This window comes from Oncorhynchus clarkii, chromosome 26 (assembly GCF_045791955.1).
Source record: "Oncorhynchus clarkii lewisi isolate Uvic-CL-2024 chromosome 26, UVic_Ocla_1.0, whole genome shotgun sequence".
NCBI lineage: Eukaryota > Metazoa > Chordata > Actinopteri > Salmoniformes > Salmonidae > Oncorhynchus > Oncorhynchus clarkii.
The window spans coordinates 13,862,727-13,881,167 of NC_092172.1; the positions used below are offsets into that span (position 1 = coordinate 13,862,727).

At 43.6% G+C, this 18,441-nt stretch overlaps 2 protein-coding genes across 3 annotated transcripts; one reads left to right on the forward strand and one right to left on the reverse strand.

The window, feature by feature from the left end:
• Nucleotides 1–6,088: 6,088 nt before the first annotated feature.
• LOC139385045 (eukaryotic translation initiation factor 3 subunit J-A-like) lies at nucleotides 6,089–10,497 on the forward strand. The gene is made up of 8 exons (XM_071130084.1): nucleotides 6,089–6,150; nucleotides 6,296–6,387; nucleotides 7,660–7,711; nucleotides 7,967–8,058; nucleotides 8,142–8,247; nucleotides 8,339–8,515; nucleotides 8,749–8,822; nucleotides 9,074–10,497. Exons 1-8 carry the CDS (start codon nucleotides 6,129–6,131, stop codon nucleotides 9,203–9,205), a joined length of 747 nt encoding a protein of 248 aa, XP_070986185.1. The 5' UTR covers nucleotides 6,089–6,128; the 3' UTR covers nucleotides 9,206–10,497.
• A 153-nt stretch (nucleotides 10,498–10,650) lies between these two features.
• LOC139385044 (cartilage intermediate layer protein 1-like) lies at nucleotides 10,651–18,127 on the reverse strand. Of its 2 annotated transcripts, none has more exons than XM_071130083.1 (9): nucleotides 17,914–18,127; nucleotides 16,667–16,812; nucleotides 15,429–15,494; nucleotides 14,924–15,193; nucleotides 14,544–14,741; nucleotides 14,068–14,382; nucleotides 13,868–13,976; nucleotides 13,608–13,765; nucleotides 10,651–13,427 (listed from the first exon to the last, which is right to left on the reverse strand). In XM_071130083.1, the coding sequence occupies exons 2-9, from the start codon at nucleotides 16,725–16,727 to the stop codon at nucleotides 11,077–11,079; spliced, it is 3,528 nt and encodes a 1,175-aa protein (XP_070986184.1). In that variant the 5' UTR covers nucleotides 16,728–16,812; nucleotides 17,914–18,127; the 3' UTR covers nucleotides 10,651–11,076. The 2 variants fall into 2 exon arrangements, with proteins under 2 accessions (XP_070986184.1, XP_070986183.1); XM_071130082.1 differs by having other exon boundaries at nucleotides 10,656–13,427; nucleotides 14,915–15,193; nucleotides 17,914–18,014.
• Between the last annotated feature and the right edge of the window lie 314 nt (nucleotides 18,128–18,441).

Below are 18,441 nucleotides of genomic sequence, written 5' to 3' on the forward strand. Positions count from 1 at the left end.
GACCTCTGTCTTACAGTTGAAGTCGGAGGTTTACATACACCTTAGCCAGATACATTTAAACTCAGTTTTTCACAATTCCTGACATTTAATCCAAGTAAAAATTCCCCGTTTTAGGTCAGTTAGGATCACCATTTTATTTTTAGAATGTGAAATGTCAGAATAATAGTAGAGGGAATGATTTATTTCAGCGTTCTTTCATCACATTCCCAGTGGGTCAGAAATGTACATACACTGAATTAGTATTTGGTAGCATTGCCTTTAAATTGTTTAACTTAGGTCAAACGTTTTAAGTAGCCTTCCACAAGCTTCCCACAATAAGTTGGGTGAATTTTGGCCCATTCCTCCTGACAGAGCTGGTGTAACTGAGTCAGGTTTGTAGGCCTCCTTGCTCGCACACGCTTTTTCAGTTCTGCCCACACATTTTCAGGGCTTTGTGGTCAGGGCTTTGTGATGGCCACTCCAATACCTTGACTTTGTTGTCCTTCAGCCATTTTGCCACAACTTTGGAAGTATGCTTGGGGTCATTATCTATTTGGAAGACCCATTTGCGACCAAGCTTTAACTTCCTGACTGATGTCTTGAGATGTTGCTTCAATATATTCACATAATTGTCCTCCCTCATGATGCCATCTATTTTGTGAAGTGCACCAGTCCCTCCTGCAGCAAAGCACCCCCACAACATGTTGCTGCCACCCCCGTGCTTCACGGTTGGGATGGTGTTCTTCAGCTTGCAAGCCTCCCGCTTTTTCCTCCAAACATAACGATTGTCATTATATTTTTGTTTCATCAAACCAGAGGACATTTCTCTTAAAAGTACAATCTTTGTCCCCATGTGCAGTTGCAAACCATAGTCTGGCTTTTTTTATGGCGGTTTTGGAGCAGTTGCTTCTCAAGTTAGCGGCCAATCAATTTATGTAGTAATAGGACTTGTTTTACTGTGGATATAGATACTTTTGTACCTGTTTCCTCCAGCATCTTCACAAGGTCCTTTGCTGTTTTTTTGGGATTGATTTGCACTTTTCGCACCACAGTACATTCATCTCTAGGAGACAGAACGCGTCTCCTTCCTAAGCGGTATGACGGCTTTGGTGGTCACATGGTGTTTATACTTGTGTACTATTGTTTGTACAGATGAACGTGGTATCGTCAGGCGTTTGGAAATTGCTCCCAAGGATGAACCAGACTTGTGGAGGTCAAGTCTACAACTTGTTGAGGTCTTGGCTGATTTCTTTTGATTTTGCCATGTTGTCAAGCAAAGAGGCACTGAGTTTGAATGTAGCCTTGAAATACATCCACAGGTAAACCTCCAATTAACTCAAATGATGTCAATTAGCCTATCAGAAGCTTCTAAAGCCATGACAATAATTTTCTGGAATTGTCCAAGCTGTTTAAATGCACAGTCAACTTAGTGTATGTAAACTTCTGACCCACTGGAATTGTGATACAGTGAAATAATGTCTGTAAACAATTGTTGGAAAAATTACTTGTCATGCACAAAGGAGACTTGCCACTTGCCAACCGACTTTCCAAAACTATAGTTTGTTTACAAGAAATTTGTGGAGTGGTTGAAAAACGAGTTTTAAATGACTCCAACCTAAATGTATGTAAACGTCCGACTTCAACTGTAGGTAAGGTGACACCCAACCATGATAAAAGGTAAAATATACAGTAGGTTTAAATAAACTCGTGATTTTTTGACTATAGCTATGATCCCCCCCTTATGTTAATGTAATGACATTTTAAAAAATGCCACTCTTATTGATTACTTACAAACAGCTGTAACAAGTTGTCCAGTGTAGGAAATCCTCACTGGAACCCTAGTTTATAGAAAAACCCATATAAACCCTGGATTGTATTGGCCAGTGAGCGGCTTTGAACCCACAGGTCGGCCATATTGGCACTCCCCAGAAGAATCAGTCTTGCTAAGGAATGAATGGAATTCAAAGGATTTCAATTAAATGTTTCAAAGACAAAATTGCATGTATATTTGTTGTTGTAGTGGAGACAGTAAAATGTGTACTTTCTAAAATGTATACTTTAAGGGGACACAAAACATCTATATATTTTATGTTAAGCTCACATAATATAATTTAAAAGTATGCATGAAGGTGACTAATAGAATAAACATGGAAAAAAATAAATGTAGACATTAATAAATGCATTTCTATAACTTCCAAAACATTTTTCACTATGATATAACTGGCTGTAACTCACCTCTCCCCCTCCTGGCAGTTCTGAGGCTGCAGGCTTTAACAGGACTGCTGAGCCATAGCCTGGCTTTTGGACCCATAAGCTCCTGGCGCCCTGAGGTCTTCATTGAGGTTGGAGCACTGGCAGGTGCAACATGCCTTTTGTTGTTTTGCTACCACAAATATGTCTAGTGCCTGAAATTAGTTTCAAATCCTCTTAACTTGTTACTATCTGCAGCTGGCCTCCCAGATATGGCCATGTCATCTTTGGTGAAGGTTGAAGGACTGACACCATTCTGGCTGTGTCCCTCATCCGGGCAGACAAGTGTGAGGATTCAAAAACACATGTCAGTTTATCTTCCGTGTTTTGGATTGCCTCCTATCAAATTGTTGTTTTTCTTTGTGTCCATGTCGTGTTTGACCCAGCCCAGAATGTTTCTCCTATAAACAGCGATTGATTTTGTGACGTGTGCAGCTGACAGCTGTCTTTTTTTTCTTTTTTTTTATCTAACTAGACAAGTCCGTTAAGAACACATTCTTATTTTCAATGACTGCCTAGGAACAGCCTTTTTCAGGGGCAGACCGACAGAATTTTCCTTGTCAGCTCGGGGATTCGATCTTGCACCACTAGGCTACCTATCTAGCAAATATCACTGAAGTTAACATTGTCTTGATCTTAGCAGAGGGTAATTAAATTAGATGCGTATTATGTCAGTACATACGTTCAGCATGTATATTTTGTAACTTTGAGTCTGAATAAGAAGAGGAATCAGGATCGAGTGGAAGAAGGACAGCTCAAGGTTTGAGGGAGTGTTGGATGTAGGATGCAATTGTATGCTAATTCTATTGTTGATGTTGTTGACTTTGTCTCCATACAGTTAGTGTTGCTTTTGTGTTTGTGTGTCCCCATGCAGGCAGGTCACCAGGGCTGGCACTGTGCCCTAGTCCTCTCTGTCACCTTCTGGGACTGCTGATGGTGCTGTTAGTTTCTGCTCTGTAATGGCCTCCCCTTCTGATGTGTAACCCTCTCACCCCCAATGGGCCACGAGGACTCTCTCCCACACAATTACAATGTTGAACAATACGTGTAATATATTTGAGTAAGGCTATTGCAATGGATGGTTATTCAAAAAATGCAGAACTAAGAACAGATATAGCCCTTGGTTCACTCCAGACCTGACTGCCCTCGACCAGCACAAAAACAATAGCAATAGCATCGAATAGTCTCCACGATATGCAACTGTTCAGGGAAGTCAGGAACCAATACACGCAGTCAGTCAGGAAAGAAAAGGACAGCTTCTTCAAGCAGCAATTTGCATCCAAACTCCAAAAAGTTCTGGAACACTGTAAAGTCCATGGAGAATAAGAACACCTCCTCCCAGCTGCCCACTGCACTGAGGCTAGGTAACACGGTCACCACCGATAAATCCATGATTATCGAAAACTTTAACAAGCATTTCTCAACGGCTGGCCATGCCTTCCTCCTGGCTAATCCAACCGTGGCCAACAGCTCCGCCCCCCCCCCCCAGCTACTCGCCCAAGCCTCCCCAGCTTCTCCTTTACCCAAATCCAGATAACAAATGTTCTGAAAGAGCTGCAAAACCTGGACCCGTACAAATCAGCTGGGCTTGACAATCTGGACCCTCTATTTCTGAAACTATCCGCCGCCATTGTCGCAACCCCTATTACCAGCCTGTTCAACCTCTCTCATATCATCTGAGATCCCCGAGGATTGGAAAGCTGCCGCAGTCATCCCCCTCTTCAAAGGGGTAGACACCCTGGACCCAAACTGTTACAGACCTATATCCATCCTGCCCTGCCTATCTAAGGTCTTCGAAAGCCAAGTCAACAAACAGATCACTGACCATCTCGAATCCCACCGTACCTTCTCGGCTGTGCAACCTGGTTTCCGAGCTGGTCACGGGTGCATCTCAGCCACGCTCAAGGTACTAAACGATATCATAACCGCCATCAATAAAAGACAGTACTGTGCAGCCGTATTCATTGACCTGGCCAAGGCTTTCGACTCTGTCAATCACCACATCCTCATCGGCAGACTCGATAGCCTTGGTTTCTCAAATGATTGCCTCACCTAGTTCACCAACTACTTCTCTGATAGAGTTCAGTGTGTCAAATCGGAGGGCCTGTTGTCCGGGCCTCTGGCAGTCTCTATGGGGGTGCCACAGGGTTCAATTCTTGGACCGAATCTCTTCTCTGTATACATCAATGATGTCGCTCTTGCTGCTGGTGAGTCTCTGATCCACCTCTATGCAGACGACACCATTCTGTATACTTCTGGTCCTTCTTTGGACACTGTGTTAACAACCCTTCAGATGAGCTTCAATGCCATACAACACTCCTTCCGTGGCCTCCAACTGCTCTTAAATACAAGTAAAACTAAATGCATGCTCTTCAACTGATCGCTGCCTGCACCTGCCCGCCTGTCTAGCATCACTACTCTGGACGGTTCTGACTTAGAATATGTGGACAACTACAAATACCTAGGTGTCTGGTTAGACTGTAAACTCTCCTTCCAGACTCATATCAAACATCTCCAATCCAAAGTTAAATCTAGAATTGGCTTCCTATTTCGCAACAAAGCATCCTTCACTCATGCTGCCAAACATACCCTTGTAAAACTGGCCATCCTACTGATCCTCGACTTCGGTGATGTCATTTACAAAATAGCCTCCAACACCGTACTCAATAAATTGTATGTAGTCTATCAAGGTGCCATCTGTTTTGTCACCAAAGCCCCATATACTACCCATCACGGTGACCTGTATGCTCTCGTTGGCTGGCCCTCGCTTCATACTCGTTGCCAAACCCACTGGCTCCAGGTCATCTACAAGACCCTGCTAGGTAAAGTCCCCCCTTATCTCAGCTCGCTGGTCACCATAGCAGCAACCACCTGTAGCACGCGCTCCAGCAAGTCAGCCCCAAAATCAATTATTCCTTTGGCCGCCTCCTTCCAGTTCTCTGCTGCCAATGACTGGAACAAACTACAAAAATCTCTGAAACTGGAAACACTTATCTCCCTCACTAGCTTTAAGCACCAGCTGTCAGAGCAGCTCACAGATTACTGCACCTGTACATGGCCCATCTATAATTTAGCCCAAACAACTACCCCCCCTACTGTATTTATTTATTTTGCTCCTTTGCACCCCATTATTTCTCTCTACTTTGCACTTTCTTCCACTGCAAATCTACCATTCCAGTGTTTTACTTGCTATATTGTATTTACTTCACCACCATGGCCTTTACCTCCCTTGTCTCACCTCATTTGCTCACATTGTATATAGACTTATTTTTCTACTGTATTATTGACTGTTTGTTTTACTCCATGTGTAACTTTGCTGTTGTATGTGTCGAACTGCTTTGCTTTATCTTGGCCAGGTCGCAATTGTAAATGAGAACTTGTTCTCAACTTGCCTACCTGGTTAAATAAAGGTGAAATAAAAAATATCTAACAAACAAATCTAAAAATAAAGAAAAATATTAGGACAAGCAATGTCAGTGGCATTGACTAAAATATAAATATGTTTTCTAATAAATAACTTCTGCATTGTACTCCTTTAATTTTCTTGGCAGCAAAATGTTTAGCTGAAAAATACGTTTAACATGGAGCTGTCAATCATCTCAGCTTCGCCTACATTTCCTAAGTGGCAGGGTCATGGTGTTGAAATGAGAGATTATGCCTTTAATTAAATATTTCATATTAAAATGTAAGATTAAGGGACAGTGCGACTTTTTTTTTTTTTACTCAATAGAAGGCATACTTTTCCATGAAGGGGATTTCCTTTCTTGAAAAAAATGTTTAAAAAAAAAAAGATCAGCAACTCCTAGCATTGCAGAGCCTCGTTATCTACTTTCTCCATCTGCTTAGCCGCTTTCAGTTCAGAGTTCTGTCAAACCCGCACACACACACACACAGCCAAGATGGCGGATGCCGACGATTGGGGTGAGAAGAAAGTTAGAAATTATATCGTGCGACAGCTTTATTTAGGGTTTTGGGAAATATGTGTAACATTGTGATTGATAATAGCTCGTTTATCGTTTCTGAACGTTTGAGAACTGTTAGTTACCATTACAATGTGTATTTATAGACGCTGACAACTTCGAGCCGGACGTCGCGCCGATCAAAAAGGCGGTAGTGCTGGACAAATGGGAAGGCGAAGACGAAGATGAAGATGTGAAGGTAACCAAACAACTAACTAGCTAGCCACTTACACGATGAAGGCCATATTTCAGGTCATCATTAACCCGTTAGTTGTGTCTAACACAACACGCCTTGTTAGTTAGTCTGTGGACATTAGCTAGCTAGCCGCCAACTAGCATAGCATTATCCACGTTTCTAGCTAGTTAGCGTTAACCGATATATCTTAGCTAGCTCGATCTTGTACAAGCTGTGAGGCCGCACATGTGAGAACTGTCAGCGTGTGTCTCTTGGTTCGAGCTGAGCATAGACTCGTTCTCTGACACTTGTTTTTGAATTGATCTACGTTAGTTCCTTTTTTTTTGGGGGGGGGGGGGGGGGTGTAGTGTAATTAGAAGCTAGCTAACGTTAGTTACTGAACTAGATTTTTAGGTTAGCAGCTAACTTGGCAAGTTATCTCTGAACTAATGTGTTGACTGGCTAGCTTTTAAGATAAGCATGAATCATAGTCTTTCTGCGATTGGCCATTGAAGTCAGTTCAAGGCATTGTTATTCATTTGATACATATGCACTTGAATGTAAGTTAGCTTGCTAACGTTAGTTGCCAACGTCAATCTTCCCTGATGATGATATGACTGAATTGAGCCTTACTACTAGATGCTTCCAACTCTGACATATGCTAAACGTAAAGTGTGTTTTCGAGAATCTTCAACAGACTCATCCCGTTGACTCATTTTCACCATTTGTCTAGAAAGTCATCCGAATGTATAGCGTTACTATGGGATCATACAGCTGTGGAAAAGGCTAGCAAAGCAGTTTCAATTGTTGACCATAGTTTGTCGAATATAGGTAGTGTTGAAGTCGTATGGTGTTTTCATGTCCTCAAAGCAAAACTTGATCAGTACAGTAGTCCTACAGTTGTTTTTATTTAAATGAAACTTGCCTATTTAACTAGGCAAGTCAGTTAAGAACAACTTATTTACAATGATGGCCTACACCGAGAGAAACGTTATGCTTTTTTTTATACGACTTGGGCTAGGTACCTGTCTTATTCCCTTATTGGGGCCTCAGTGGATATGAAACATTTGCCAAATGTTGGTTGAAATGCTTTACATAACTACATTTTGTGATAATGTGGCTGTGACTGGTTCTGACATGTCTTCTGATGTTTGATAATGCAGTTGGTCTCGACCTCAGATCTTGTTGATTTCCTTGAAAATTAAGTCAAGACCTACTCTAGACAAGTCCCAGAACCAACCACTTAACTACCCCTCGTCACATCATTCGACTCATTCGTCTGTTCTCCCTCTGCAGGATAACTGGGATGATGAAGAGGAAGAGAAGAAAGCAGAGGCAAAGAAATCAGGTGCAGAAATATACAACTTACAACCAATGGTTTGAGAAAGTAGTGGCTGCAGCCTGTTGTCATATATCATATGTTGATCTGCACATGCCTGTATATATTTTTGTGAATAGATCACAAACATTTTCCTGCATCATACTGGCTGCTGCCTTGTCTTTTTATTATCATCGTGTACTGGCTGAAAATGTGTACTTTCAACTTGATTTGATGGTGGTGTCTGTTCCAGAGGTTTGCTCTAACCTTGCTTTTTTATTTCAGAGGCCAAAGTGTCTGAGAAGAAAAAACTGGCCGAAAAAATAAAGGAGAAAGAAAACCGGCTAAGGAAAAAGCAACAAGAGCTGAAAAAGAATGTGAGTTTAGGAAATGTTGGATTAACCTTGCAGTTCTGAATCTTTTCTCTCTTATGAATCCTTAACTTTTTTCTTATTGTTAGTTGGATGAAGAGGAAGAGCTTACACCTGAACAACAGCTAGCAGAAAAGTTGAAAGTCCAGAAGATGCAGGAGGAAGCAGACTTGGAGCTGGCAAAAGAGGCGTTTGGTAAGGTCCTGGAGTATCCTGTCAGGTTTACCCACTAGCCAGCCATACTGTTATTGTGTGTTCTCATTAGTTTTTGTTTTTGTCATTTCAGGAATTTCAGGGGGTAGTACCACAAACAATGTTTCTGGAATTGAAGCCATGTGCCCATCTTCTAAAGAGGACTTCACAGAGTTTGAAAAGTTGCTGAAAGTGAAGATATTACAGTATGAAAAATCTGTGCATTATTCGAGCTTCTTGGAGTCGTTGTTTCGGGAGCTTTGTATTTCATGTGAGTTCAACATCCTTCATGAATTATGAAACTTTATTATTCAGTGTGTTTTAGGTTTGTGCACTTATTACTTTAAAACAAATGCCAAACTACATGTCATACCTCATGTCGAGATATGTTTATATACATAAGCCATTCAACAATGGTTTGACTTGACATATTTGGAGTTCACTAACATTCAGGCTCAACCATTGTGTTAACGTGTCTAAACTAGATGTCCTGTTTCTACACAGTGGAAGTTGAAGACTTAAAGAAAATCAGCTCTTCCCTGACAGTTCTACTTAATGAAAAACAGAAGCAAGAAAAAGTAAGTTGTTGATCGTCTTATTCATGCTGAACAAAAATGATGTCATCCTTCTGGAGTTTTCTTCATGAATTGTAGTTCTCCTTACATTCAGTGGAGGGAGCCCTTTACCAGTACCTCCATATTGCATTTCATTGGACTCTGCTCAAGGAACTAACTTACACCCTGGTTGCCCCATTTACATGAATATTCACTTTGAAGAACACCAACTGTTTATTTGTAGCAATGATTTAAGTTTTGTTTTGGTTCCACAGGCAATCAAAGGCAAGAAGAAGAAGAAAGGAGTTGTACTTGGTGGCGGTATGAAAGCCAAGGGGAAAGATGACCTTGCAGACTATGGAGAATTCGATGGTGGCTACACCCAAGACTATGATGACTTCATGTGACGACGGCTATATCCCCACTGCCCTTTCACCTTTTAACCCTCAGAAATGCAGCTGTACTTCTCATGCTATCCAGTGTCATCCTGGAAAAACCTGAACAATGTGTCACCCTTTCATTTTGCTTCAATGATCCGAGGGACTATACAGGGAGCATCCAGTACCAACACTTCCGTTAATACATAATGAAATGGCCTTTTCTCTCATTCAGCCTCCAAACTTCATAAAAAGATACAAAACACAGTGAAAAATACTTTCTACGCTGTATGCGATTTGTAGAGCACGTTTTTGATTTTGAGAAATTATATGCTCATGTCAAATTCCAGTTGCTACTGCAGTGACATCTAAACAAATTAGGTTCTATGCAAATAATTTCACCCAGAATGTCTATAAATATAGGTATTTCACTTTACCTGTCGATGGGTTTCTTACAGGAAAGTATATAGTATCTATAACGTTGGTTGCCAAATACACATGTTATCTTTATCCATTGAAAGTTGCGTTCATGCTTTGAAACTGACACTACATGTTTAGTAGTTGGAGATTTTACATGGGGCTTATGCATTCACTGTAAAAATGGATAGACAAGTGTAATGCATTTTAGAGTTGGGCGGTATCTAGATTTTCATGCCATCATACTGGTCCTGTACGCTCAAAATACATTTTAAGCGGCAGGGATTTATCCATGAGGGAATTGATTGTCTCTGCTGCTGTAACCAAGAAGCTTGATCATGCAAGCTAGCCACTGATCTAGTAAGTTAGCAAATCAAATGTATAGCTGGAGATAATTTATTTGGCATGTCTAAGATAGTTGTTCTAAGCAGTTGTATTCAAAATCATACCGTCTGTATTTCAACATTATATGGTTTTACCGCCCAAGTCTAATTTATTTTTTACCATAGACGTGACTCAAACCTCATGGACATCCTCTGGATACATCTCTTGAATATCCTTGAACAGTTGAGTGATTTTAGTTTATTTGTGTGCATGACAAACACAATTTGCTCATCAATTACTACTAATGCAGATAAAATTGTCATCTGGCATGTTCTCACACAACTGGTCTCCTTAACATTGCTTCTGCGGGCTTGTATCAAGTGAGACGAGGAGGGGGCTTATGGGCTGACCTTAGTGTCTTCATACTGGTAGAAACGGACATGTTTATTCCTATTTTCTAACGTTTGATAGTTTTCAAATTGTTAAGGAAATTGGAAATGGTGTACAATATACCATAAAAGATTACCAGCTCTTCAGTGTTTTATATGCATCTAATTTAATAAAATCACTGGTCTAAATGATCCAATTTCTTTACTTTTTTCCCTACCTGATTTCACTGACCGTTATGGCTTTTGTGAATTAGAAGTAGCTTGTCTAGTGTGCGCTTCACAATGTTGTCAGCTATGTTGTGAATGTGCGCCAACAAAGACTTGTGCAAGCGAATCATCAATCTAACACGTTCTCAGGTTGTTCTTGTTTTATTTTGGGCGTGGTGTCTTAATCACATTCTTGAATGGCATGTGTAATAAATATCCCATTATTTACAATTTCAAGTAGTAAATATTAATCACACCACAGGTGAAGAAAATACAATATTTGCAGTAACATTAAAATCTCCAAATGTTCCCTGGGCATTACCTGTGTTATAGAGCAAATATTTGTTCAGTTATGAATTTATGGTTATGGGCCTTACAATTAAAAAACATCTTTCAGTAACAAATTAAATGTTATTACAAACAGTACATTATGAAGACAAAAAACCTGTGTATATTTACTAAAGGGCTAAAATATATACATTTGAATCCCATCACCAATACCCACTTTCTTTAGTGATTTGCCAACATGTCTGATGTGGAGACCCTGATCTGTAGTGCTGTGCTTTAGCCTGAGGTGCGTGTGGCAGTGGGATTCCGAGTACTGCGTCTACGGCTGTTGCGGAGTGCGTTGGCTCCTGCTCTCTGCTTCCTGCCTCGGCCATCCCTCACTGCCCTCGCCGGAGACTGCCCGGGGGAGTTCTGCAGAGCCTGGAACACGCTTTGACGGGTCACCTCACGGTTGCCACAGGTAAAGGTAAGTGCCACTCCCTCGTTGCTCTTCATGACACGGGAAGTGCCGTCAGAGGTGCCATCAAAGCAGCGTCCCAGTGCTATCTCTTTAGCTGTGCGGGGGTCCTGGTCTGTCACTGTGAAGATGCCATAGTTGTGGCCCAGAGGGTCCAGTGGTGCCAGCATTGTGAACTCATTGGTGTCGTTGTTGACGGCTAGAGGCAGGTGATTAATTAGGTACTCTTGAAGCATGGAGTTAACATTGTCCCTCTTACAGCTGCCCTGAGGGATCACCTTCACCAGAGTGCGGTCCACTCGGTCCTGGTCGTAGAGCATGCCGCTGCACTTGAACTCCAGGCACACAGCAGAGACGGTGGACTGGTCCATGTCGCGGATGCTGCGGGTGTCGCGGAGGCCATACAGTTGGCCAACGGTCTTGGGGTGAGTGCCGCCCTGGTTTCGGGAGCGCATGTTGATCTCATGGGGACCATTGATCTTGACCTTGACATAGCAGGCTCGGTACTCCATGGGCTTGGGCCACCAGCTCAGGTAGTCTTCTGTCCAGCTCATAGGATCGTCTTCGTTGAAAGGCACTGTGTTGTAATCGTAGCGATCTCCCTCCACTCTGGTGAAGCGGAAGTGGCCTGCAGTAAATGGGGCTTCCTCACACTCTTTCAGTTGGTCAAATGAGTACACAGGTCCGTTGAGCTCTTCAGCTGTGTTTGGGCTGGGCTTGGCCACATTGATGCTGAAGGCTGTCTTCTTTAACCTGGGGTCATTGTGGTCTGACCGTCTGTAGTTCAGCTTGCCCAGGTATGGCTGAGGGACTCCAATGATGTTGGGGTTAAACTTGGGAGCAGATGGGACTGCCTCGAGTTCTTCTCCTCCCATGTTGGCCATGACATGGGCAGAATATGCGTCAGCTTTCTGGTCGTCGCAGAAGGCAGGCAGACAGGCACCATTGGGGCCAGTGATTACGCTGTCAAAGCGTCCCCAGGCACGAGGGTTGGAGGAGTAACCTGCAGTGGGCTCCATGTTGATCAGGGTCACCACCACTCCCTCTACCTGCTCGCTGGCCATGAAGCGATCGCTGCGGAAGCCTCGCACCTTGATGTAACACCTCCTGTTCTCTGGGACGTCCAGGTTAAACAGCCTCCTCTCTCTGATCTCCATGTTCCCAATGAGGAAGGTCCTCTCTTCCCTTTTACCACGTTGCTTCTTCTCCATCTGGAAGCTCCCCTCCTCCTCCCACATGCCTGTGTCAGGGTTCAAGGACCACAGCTTCATGGTGTCCAGGTGCTCAGGCATTTTCACCTGTGTTGAATCCATTTTCACCTTCACCTCTCCGGCGTTCAGTGGTTCTCCGGCCTCCTCGTCCCTGAAGTCAACTGAGAACATACCATAGGTTCTTAGGGGCAAGGTGTCACCCTCATCTCCTACGAAGTTGAGGTCACTCTGTGCGGCTGCTGCTGTGGACACGTCTCTAGCGTCTAGAAAAGTGATGCTAGCCTTCACATTACCCACAAATACTTCTCCACTCTGCTTGTAGAAGGAGTTGGGTGGGATCTGGATCTCAGCAATAGGATCCTGGCCCTCCACCTCTCCCAGCTGAAGAGTGTTGAGCTCTGTTGAGCTGATGGTCACTGGTTCCTTCTTCCTCAAAAGCTTGATCTCATGGTAGACGGCGCCCCCTTTGGTGTTGAATGGAAGAACCTTGGTGGTGTTGACGAACTTATCCATGTTGTCCACAAAGGTCATCACCAGCCTCTCAGTGTCATGGGGGACCTGGATGGAGAAGGTGCCTTTGTAGCCTGTGCGGCTGACTCTGGCTCCATTGATGTAGACGTGACCAAATCTCATGGGCTCCCCAGTGTCTGCGGCCACAGCCCGCCCACGCACAATGACTCTGGTCTCCACACACTTCTGACAGCCACATCCGGTCACCACCATGGTGGGGAGCTCATAGCCCTGGCATTTCAGTTGTTTCTCCTCCATCTTTGCCACCCCACAGCAGTATGCCACTGAGTCTTTGCACCTGATTCCATTGTCCAGCTGTCCTGCACAAGTCCCTGAGAGGCACTTTCCTACGTCGTAATAGAGTGAGTCCGAGCTGTTTTGATAGCAGTCATGAGGTAAGCGAATAAGGTAGGATTCGGGTTTTGGGTTACATGAAGGTTGATCTTTACCTGTGAGGAGAAAGGGGTAGAAAAGAGAACATCCCATATTAAAAGATTTACAATCTGATTATACAATGGAATTATTTTGAGAAAATCAATACCCTTTCATTCTCCATCTGATCGTTGACTGATGTCACGCTAATGGCTGTTCACATAGTAAATATCAACCGTGGTGCTTTGGGATCAGACCTAAGACTGTGACTATGGCTGGTTTGGACTTGATGGCCCCAGCCTGGTTGCTGGCTCTGCAGTAGTACTCCCCAGTCTGCTCCATGCTCAGGTTTCTTAAGACCAGCGTGCTGTCATAGTTCAGCTGCTTCCTGTCCAGCAGGCTGCCGTTGTGAAACCTACCAAGTCACAGAAGACTGTTGAACACTATACTCAGCTAAATCTGTTTGATTTTGATATATAACATTTTTCAAGCGGTCATTAGAGATCCATTGGCTTACCACTGGTACTCTTCTGGCTCTGGTGATCCACCCACTTTGCAGCAGAGAGCAGCTGTCTGGCCCTCTCTTCTTGCCTTGTTCTCAGGGTTCTTCACCACATGGAGCTTCTCTGAGGGATCACATTACAGTGTCTGAGACCAATGTAAAACAGAGAAATGTAACAATGTCAGCTTTCATTTCATTTTCTGTGACCATCTTACCTGCTCTTTTCAGCATGATACTGAGGACAGAGGTGTGTTCGGTGCTGTGGGGCACAGTGACTGTGTGAGGGGCGTGGTTCCGCAGCTGGACGGTCAGTGTGGCGTTGCCGTCGGGACAGATCCCTGGGATGCGGAAGTGTCCATTGTGGTCAGTGAGGGTGAGGAGTTTGGAGCTGGGGCCGAAGCGGAGGATGGTGGCCCCTGGGCCAGGGAGACCTCCAGCACTGCGGACAGAGCCCAGTACAATGTGGTCCTGACACATGCAGGCGTCACACTCTGCATTCACCCTACCCATCTCACAGTGCAGTGTGCAACCTGGAACAACAGCAGCAATACAGTTTAACATGTCAGACAGGGACTTTGTACATTGGTTTAGATCATGACCATTTCTAGAATAAAATGCTAATGGTACTGTGACATTACAGAAGTTTCCATCATATTTAATAGCTGTAATGGAGATGTTGATAGCGACTTACCAGTCCCAGGGCATTCAGGTCCTTTGCAGGCTCTACCCTCCACTGTAGGTCCGCTGCACTGCTTATCCCACTGCTTAGGCTGGGACTGGCATTTCCTGGAGCGCACCTGCATTGCCACCTGACCACACTTGGCAGAGCAATGGCTCCAGTCTGACCAAGGACCCCAGGCATCCTGAGAGCCTTCTGACCCAGTGTTGCCTGATTGAAAACCGGTTTTCACTCCATTACAAAAGACAGATATAATTGCAGTAGATGGAGATGTTGCTTGGAGGATAAATGAAGCCTTTTACGATTATAGAAGCGTTTTATTTGACGTAATACAGTAGCTACTTCTCAACTGTATTTAAAGTAAGGCTCCCAGCCACACATACCAGACTGACCTTTAGGGCACAGGAAGCGCACAGCGTAGTTGGAGCAGTTGCGGCCAGGGGCCTGTTCAGCGTTGGCGCACCAGAAGCCCAGGGTAGGGTCTGCGTGGATCTTCTCCCCCGTGTTGCGAGCGGAGATCCAGTCAGTGGTGCGAGCCTCCAGGGCCCGGGGGGCATCACACACCCGCGCACGGTAGTAGAAACGGATAGCATCCAACTGCTCATAGTCTCCTCGACCTCCAGGGTGGTCCACGTTGAACCAAGTGGTCCACTCATAGTTATCTGGACACAGAATGTCGCACAGTGAGTAATACTTCAGAATGTTAGCGTTTCCTCTTTGGCCATAAAACAATGGCATTACATTGTTTAGCTCTTTTCGCTGCTAAACATAACTGGTGCCATTGGGCTGTGATTCTGAAAGTTCTAGTTCTTCATACCATATTATTACATGGACATTAACCAGACTTAAAGCCACAGTAGTGACAATTGTGTAAAGATATGTATTTTGGGATGTTACCTTCAGAGTGGTACACTGCAGGGTTGTTTTGTCTCGCAGCTCTCAAACTGTCTCTCCTCCATGTTCCTGTAAAACATCACACACACCTCACGATGACTCATGATTGACCTGTTGTGACATCACTGACCAATGCCTTAATGCCGACCAGACTGGCCAAACCTCGGACCAGACAGACCAAACCTCTGGCTATTTCTTCCTAGAGTAGTCTGGCCACCCGTAAAGCAATTGGAATGAATCTGTATCTTGCAAATCGTTCAACTTTTCAACTATACTCTGAGTCATGGAACAATATATTACGACTTTGACTTTCTCTTCATGTTATGCCACACTCTAATCTATTTCTGGTGATTTGCCCTGTACTTTGGAAATAAAATGAATTGCTCCAACACATGAATGTGCCAATGGCATTTCAAAGTGGTCAAGGAAATATGTTGTGGACCAACAGTGAAAAGGCTACAAGAGTTGATTTCTTATCCATTTATGTCCCATCGTTACTCTCAGCCTGAAACAATCAACTGCTTTGTACTAATGTCACTGATCCCAAGATATTGATACTCATTCATTCTCATTGCTGTGTAGTGTACAGTGTTACATAATGCACATTTGGACTTTTCCCAGACCATTGCATTTACAGTACCCACCAAACACTGTAATTGTTCTGAGTTCACATTGGGGCTCAGTATAAGCACGCTACTGGCACATACTTGTGTGGCCAATTGCAGACAGGTGTCTCCTTAGCCTGGTGCTTATACATATCCCGCCTACTTAAGGTTGTAGAGCAGAATCCGTAATGGGGACATGCAACAACATGCCTCTGTTTACTAACAGTTTGGGAGAAGAAGGAGCATAGGCTTCAGCAGAGTCAGAGGATCACCAGGCTGCTGTCAATGTCAGAAAGAGACCTCTGTTCTGACTTCTCAAATTCACATTAGATAATACTCTCAACTGTATAATGAAATGATCACTGATAATCGAATTTCCACATACAGGATATCATCCTGGTTTGCGTTTTGACACGTTGGAAAAATGTACAAGTTTTCCAGTTGAAATAATAGTTACAATTCCCTGAGCCTTGTGAATGAATTATGGAGTTACATCTCCCAAACCGAGCTGTGTGTGTGTCTTGCATGTTTGTGTGTGTGTGGGTTAGGGATGTGTGTGTACATGTTAGGGATGTTTGTGTGTGTGTGTATTGGGGACAGTAAGAATGCAAATAATAACTGCTAATGAAGACCGACCTTGTGCCGTAGTGGTGACTCCCAGAGCTAGGAGGAGAGCCCATGTTGACAGGCAGCACATCCTGGCACACTGCTGTTGCCTCTGACCTTGTGGTAATGACCTTCACACGCCAGGCACGAGGGCACTGAGAGTAGTCCAGCAACCCCTGTAGAGGGAAAATGTAAATACTTAGCCAGAATCATTGCTGGCAGATTAACAACAAACAAAAACAGTCAAGTGTAACTTTGTGTTCCACAGTACTACATTTAATGATTAGATTTTTTATTGCATATGATTCCCTGGATGGAATATTAGGTCTTAAATATCTCAAACATATCAAGTAGAGGACCTCCACCAAAGGAGGCTGGAGGGAGAAGCTATAGGAGGACGGACTTAATGTAATGGCTGGAATGGAATAAATGGAAAGGTATCAAACATATGGCAACTACGTTTGACTGTTCCGATAATGGCGTTCCAGCCATTAAAATGAGGCGGTCCTCCTATAACTCCTCCCACCAGCCTCCACTGATCTACAACCCGGTGACAGTTATTAAATGCATTTTTTTCACTGATTTTTTTTTATTTTTTATTAAAAACATACAGTATATTGGTGGTTAAATACCCCAAGCAGAATGACAGATTTATCAAATAAAACAATTGCAATTTTTTTTAATCCTTCTCACGCGTTGAGGTCTTGGGGGGACACTAGAGGCGGGTGCAGAAACATACAGAATGAAAGAACATTATGGAGAACCCTTCTCAAATGACACATCTGTGCTAGCCATCACTTGGTGTCAAGGGAACACTAAAACGTTTCTGCATCCATTGACCAACCACAGGGCTACACCAGCCAAATAGAAAACACACGCACACTTACATACACAAATGATATCCCATGAAAAGCCACGCACACACTTTTACTTATTCCCATGAACAGGCTACCTCCTTGCACAATCACACACCAACACTCATAGCTACACACATGCAAGCTGAAACCTATTGTCCGTCAATACGTCAAACTTTCAAGTTCACACAGACTAATGAGAATGTCTTAACAGTATTTTATGAAATGTCTGAACTCACAAATGTTGAACAATTTTATATCATCAATACACCAACACTCAAAGAACAGAAGCTGAACTCGCTTCAGCACCCCCAAATCGTTTGTAAAAAATCTGTCTGAAAGAACAACGTTAACAGTAAAGTTCAAAGATGGGTCAACAGGGAACGAGAGGGAAAGAGAAGGTGGCTATGATCTCAGTCTTACCCTGTGAGTATCTCTGTATAGTAGTGTTCAGTAGTCTCTCTCCTCCCTGTATGCAGGGTGCTGTGTCTGTGCTGACGGTCCTGCTGCTCTCTCGCTTATATAGCTCAGTGCAGAGCCCAGGGGTAGGATCTGTGCTATTCACAGGAAGCCAGCTGAGAGCGTGAAGACTGGAGACCGCAAGTATGACTGAGCCCACTCTGCTGCTGCTGCTTCTGGGAAGGTCGGGGGCTTACTGTAACCTGCTGTACCACTGTGTCTATAGATGAGGATACCCAGGTCTAGACATAGACATAAGGGAGAGTTGACCTCAGTCAGGTGGGTCGTCATTTTAAGTGGACATGGAACCTGGTTAAAGCGTTCATGATCTCTGTGTTTGATGTACAGTTACAAGATGACATGGGGTCATACTCTCGGGTATTCTGAACGTTTGTCTATTGTGAAGAAAATGTATCTCAACGCGCATGCACTCTTGACCCCTTTCTATGCGCACCAAAATGATGATCTGTTTCCCTGAATTGCGTTGTAAAA

Excerpts from the sequence above, each read along its gene's own strand:
- LOC139385045 (XM_071130084.1), top strand. The coding sequence starts at position 6,129 with ATGGCGGATGCCGACGATTGGG. Across the intron at positions 6,388-7,659 it reads ACGAAGATGAAGATGTGAAG|GATAACTGGGATGATGAAGA; the intron begins GTAACCAAACAA and ends CTCCCTCTGCAG. Across the intron at positions 8,248-8,338 it reads GCTGGCAAAAGAGGCGTTTG|GAATTTCAGGGGGTAGTACC; the intron begins GTAAGGTCCTGG and ends TTGTCATTTCAG.
- LOC139385044 (XM_071130082.1), bottom strand. The coding sequence starts at position 16,727 with ATGTGCTGCCTGTCAACATGGGCTCTCCTCCTAGCTCTGGGAGTCACC. Across the intron at positions 14,742-14,914 it reads GTGCCCTAAAGGTCAGTCTG|GCAACACTGGGTCAGAAGGC; the intron begins GTATGTGTGGCT and ends GTTTTCAATCAG. Across the intron at positions 13,977-14,067 it reads TATCATGCTGAAAAGAGCAG|AGAAGCTCCATGTGGTGAAG; the intron begins GTAAGATGGTCA and ends GTGATCCCTCAG.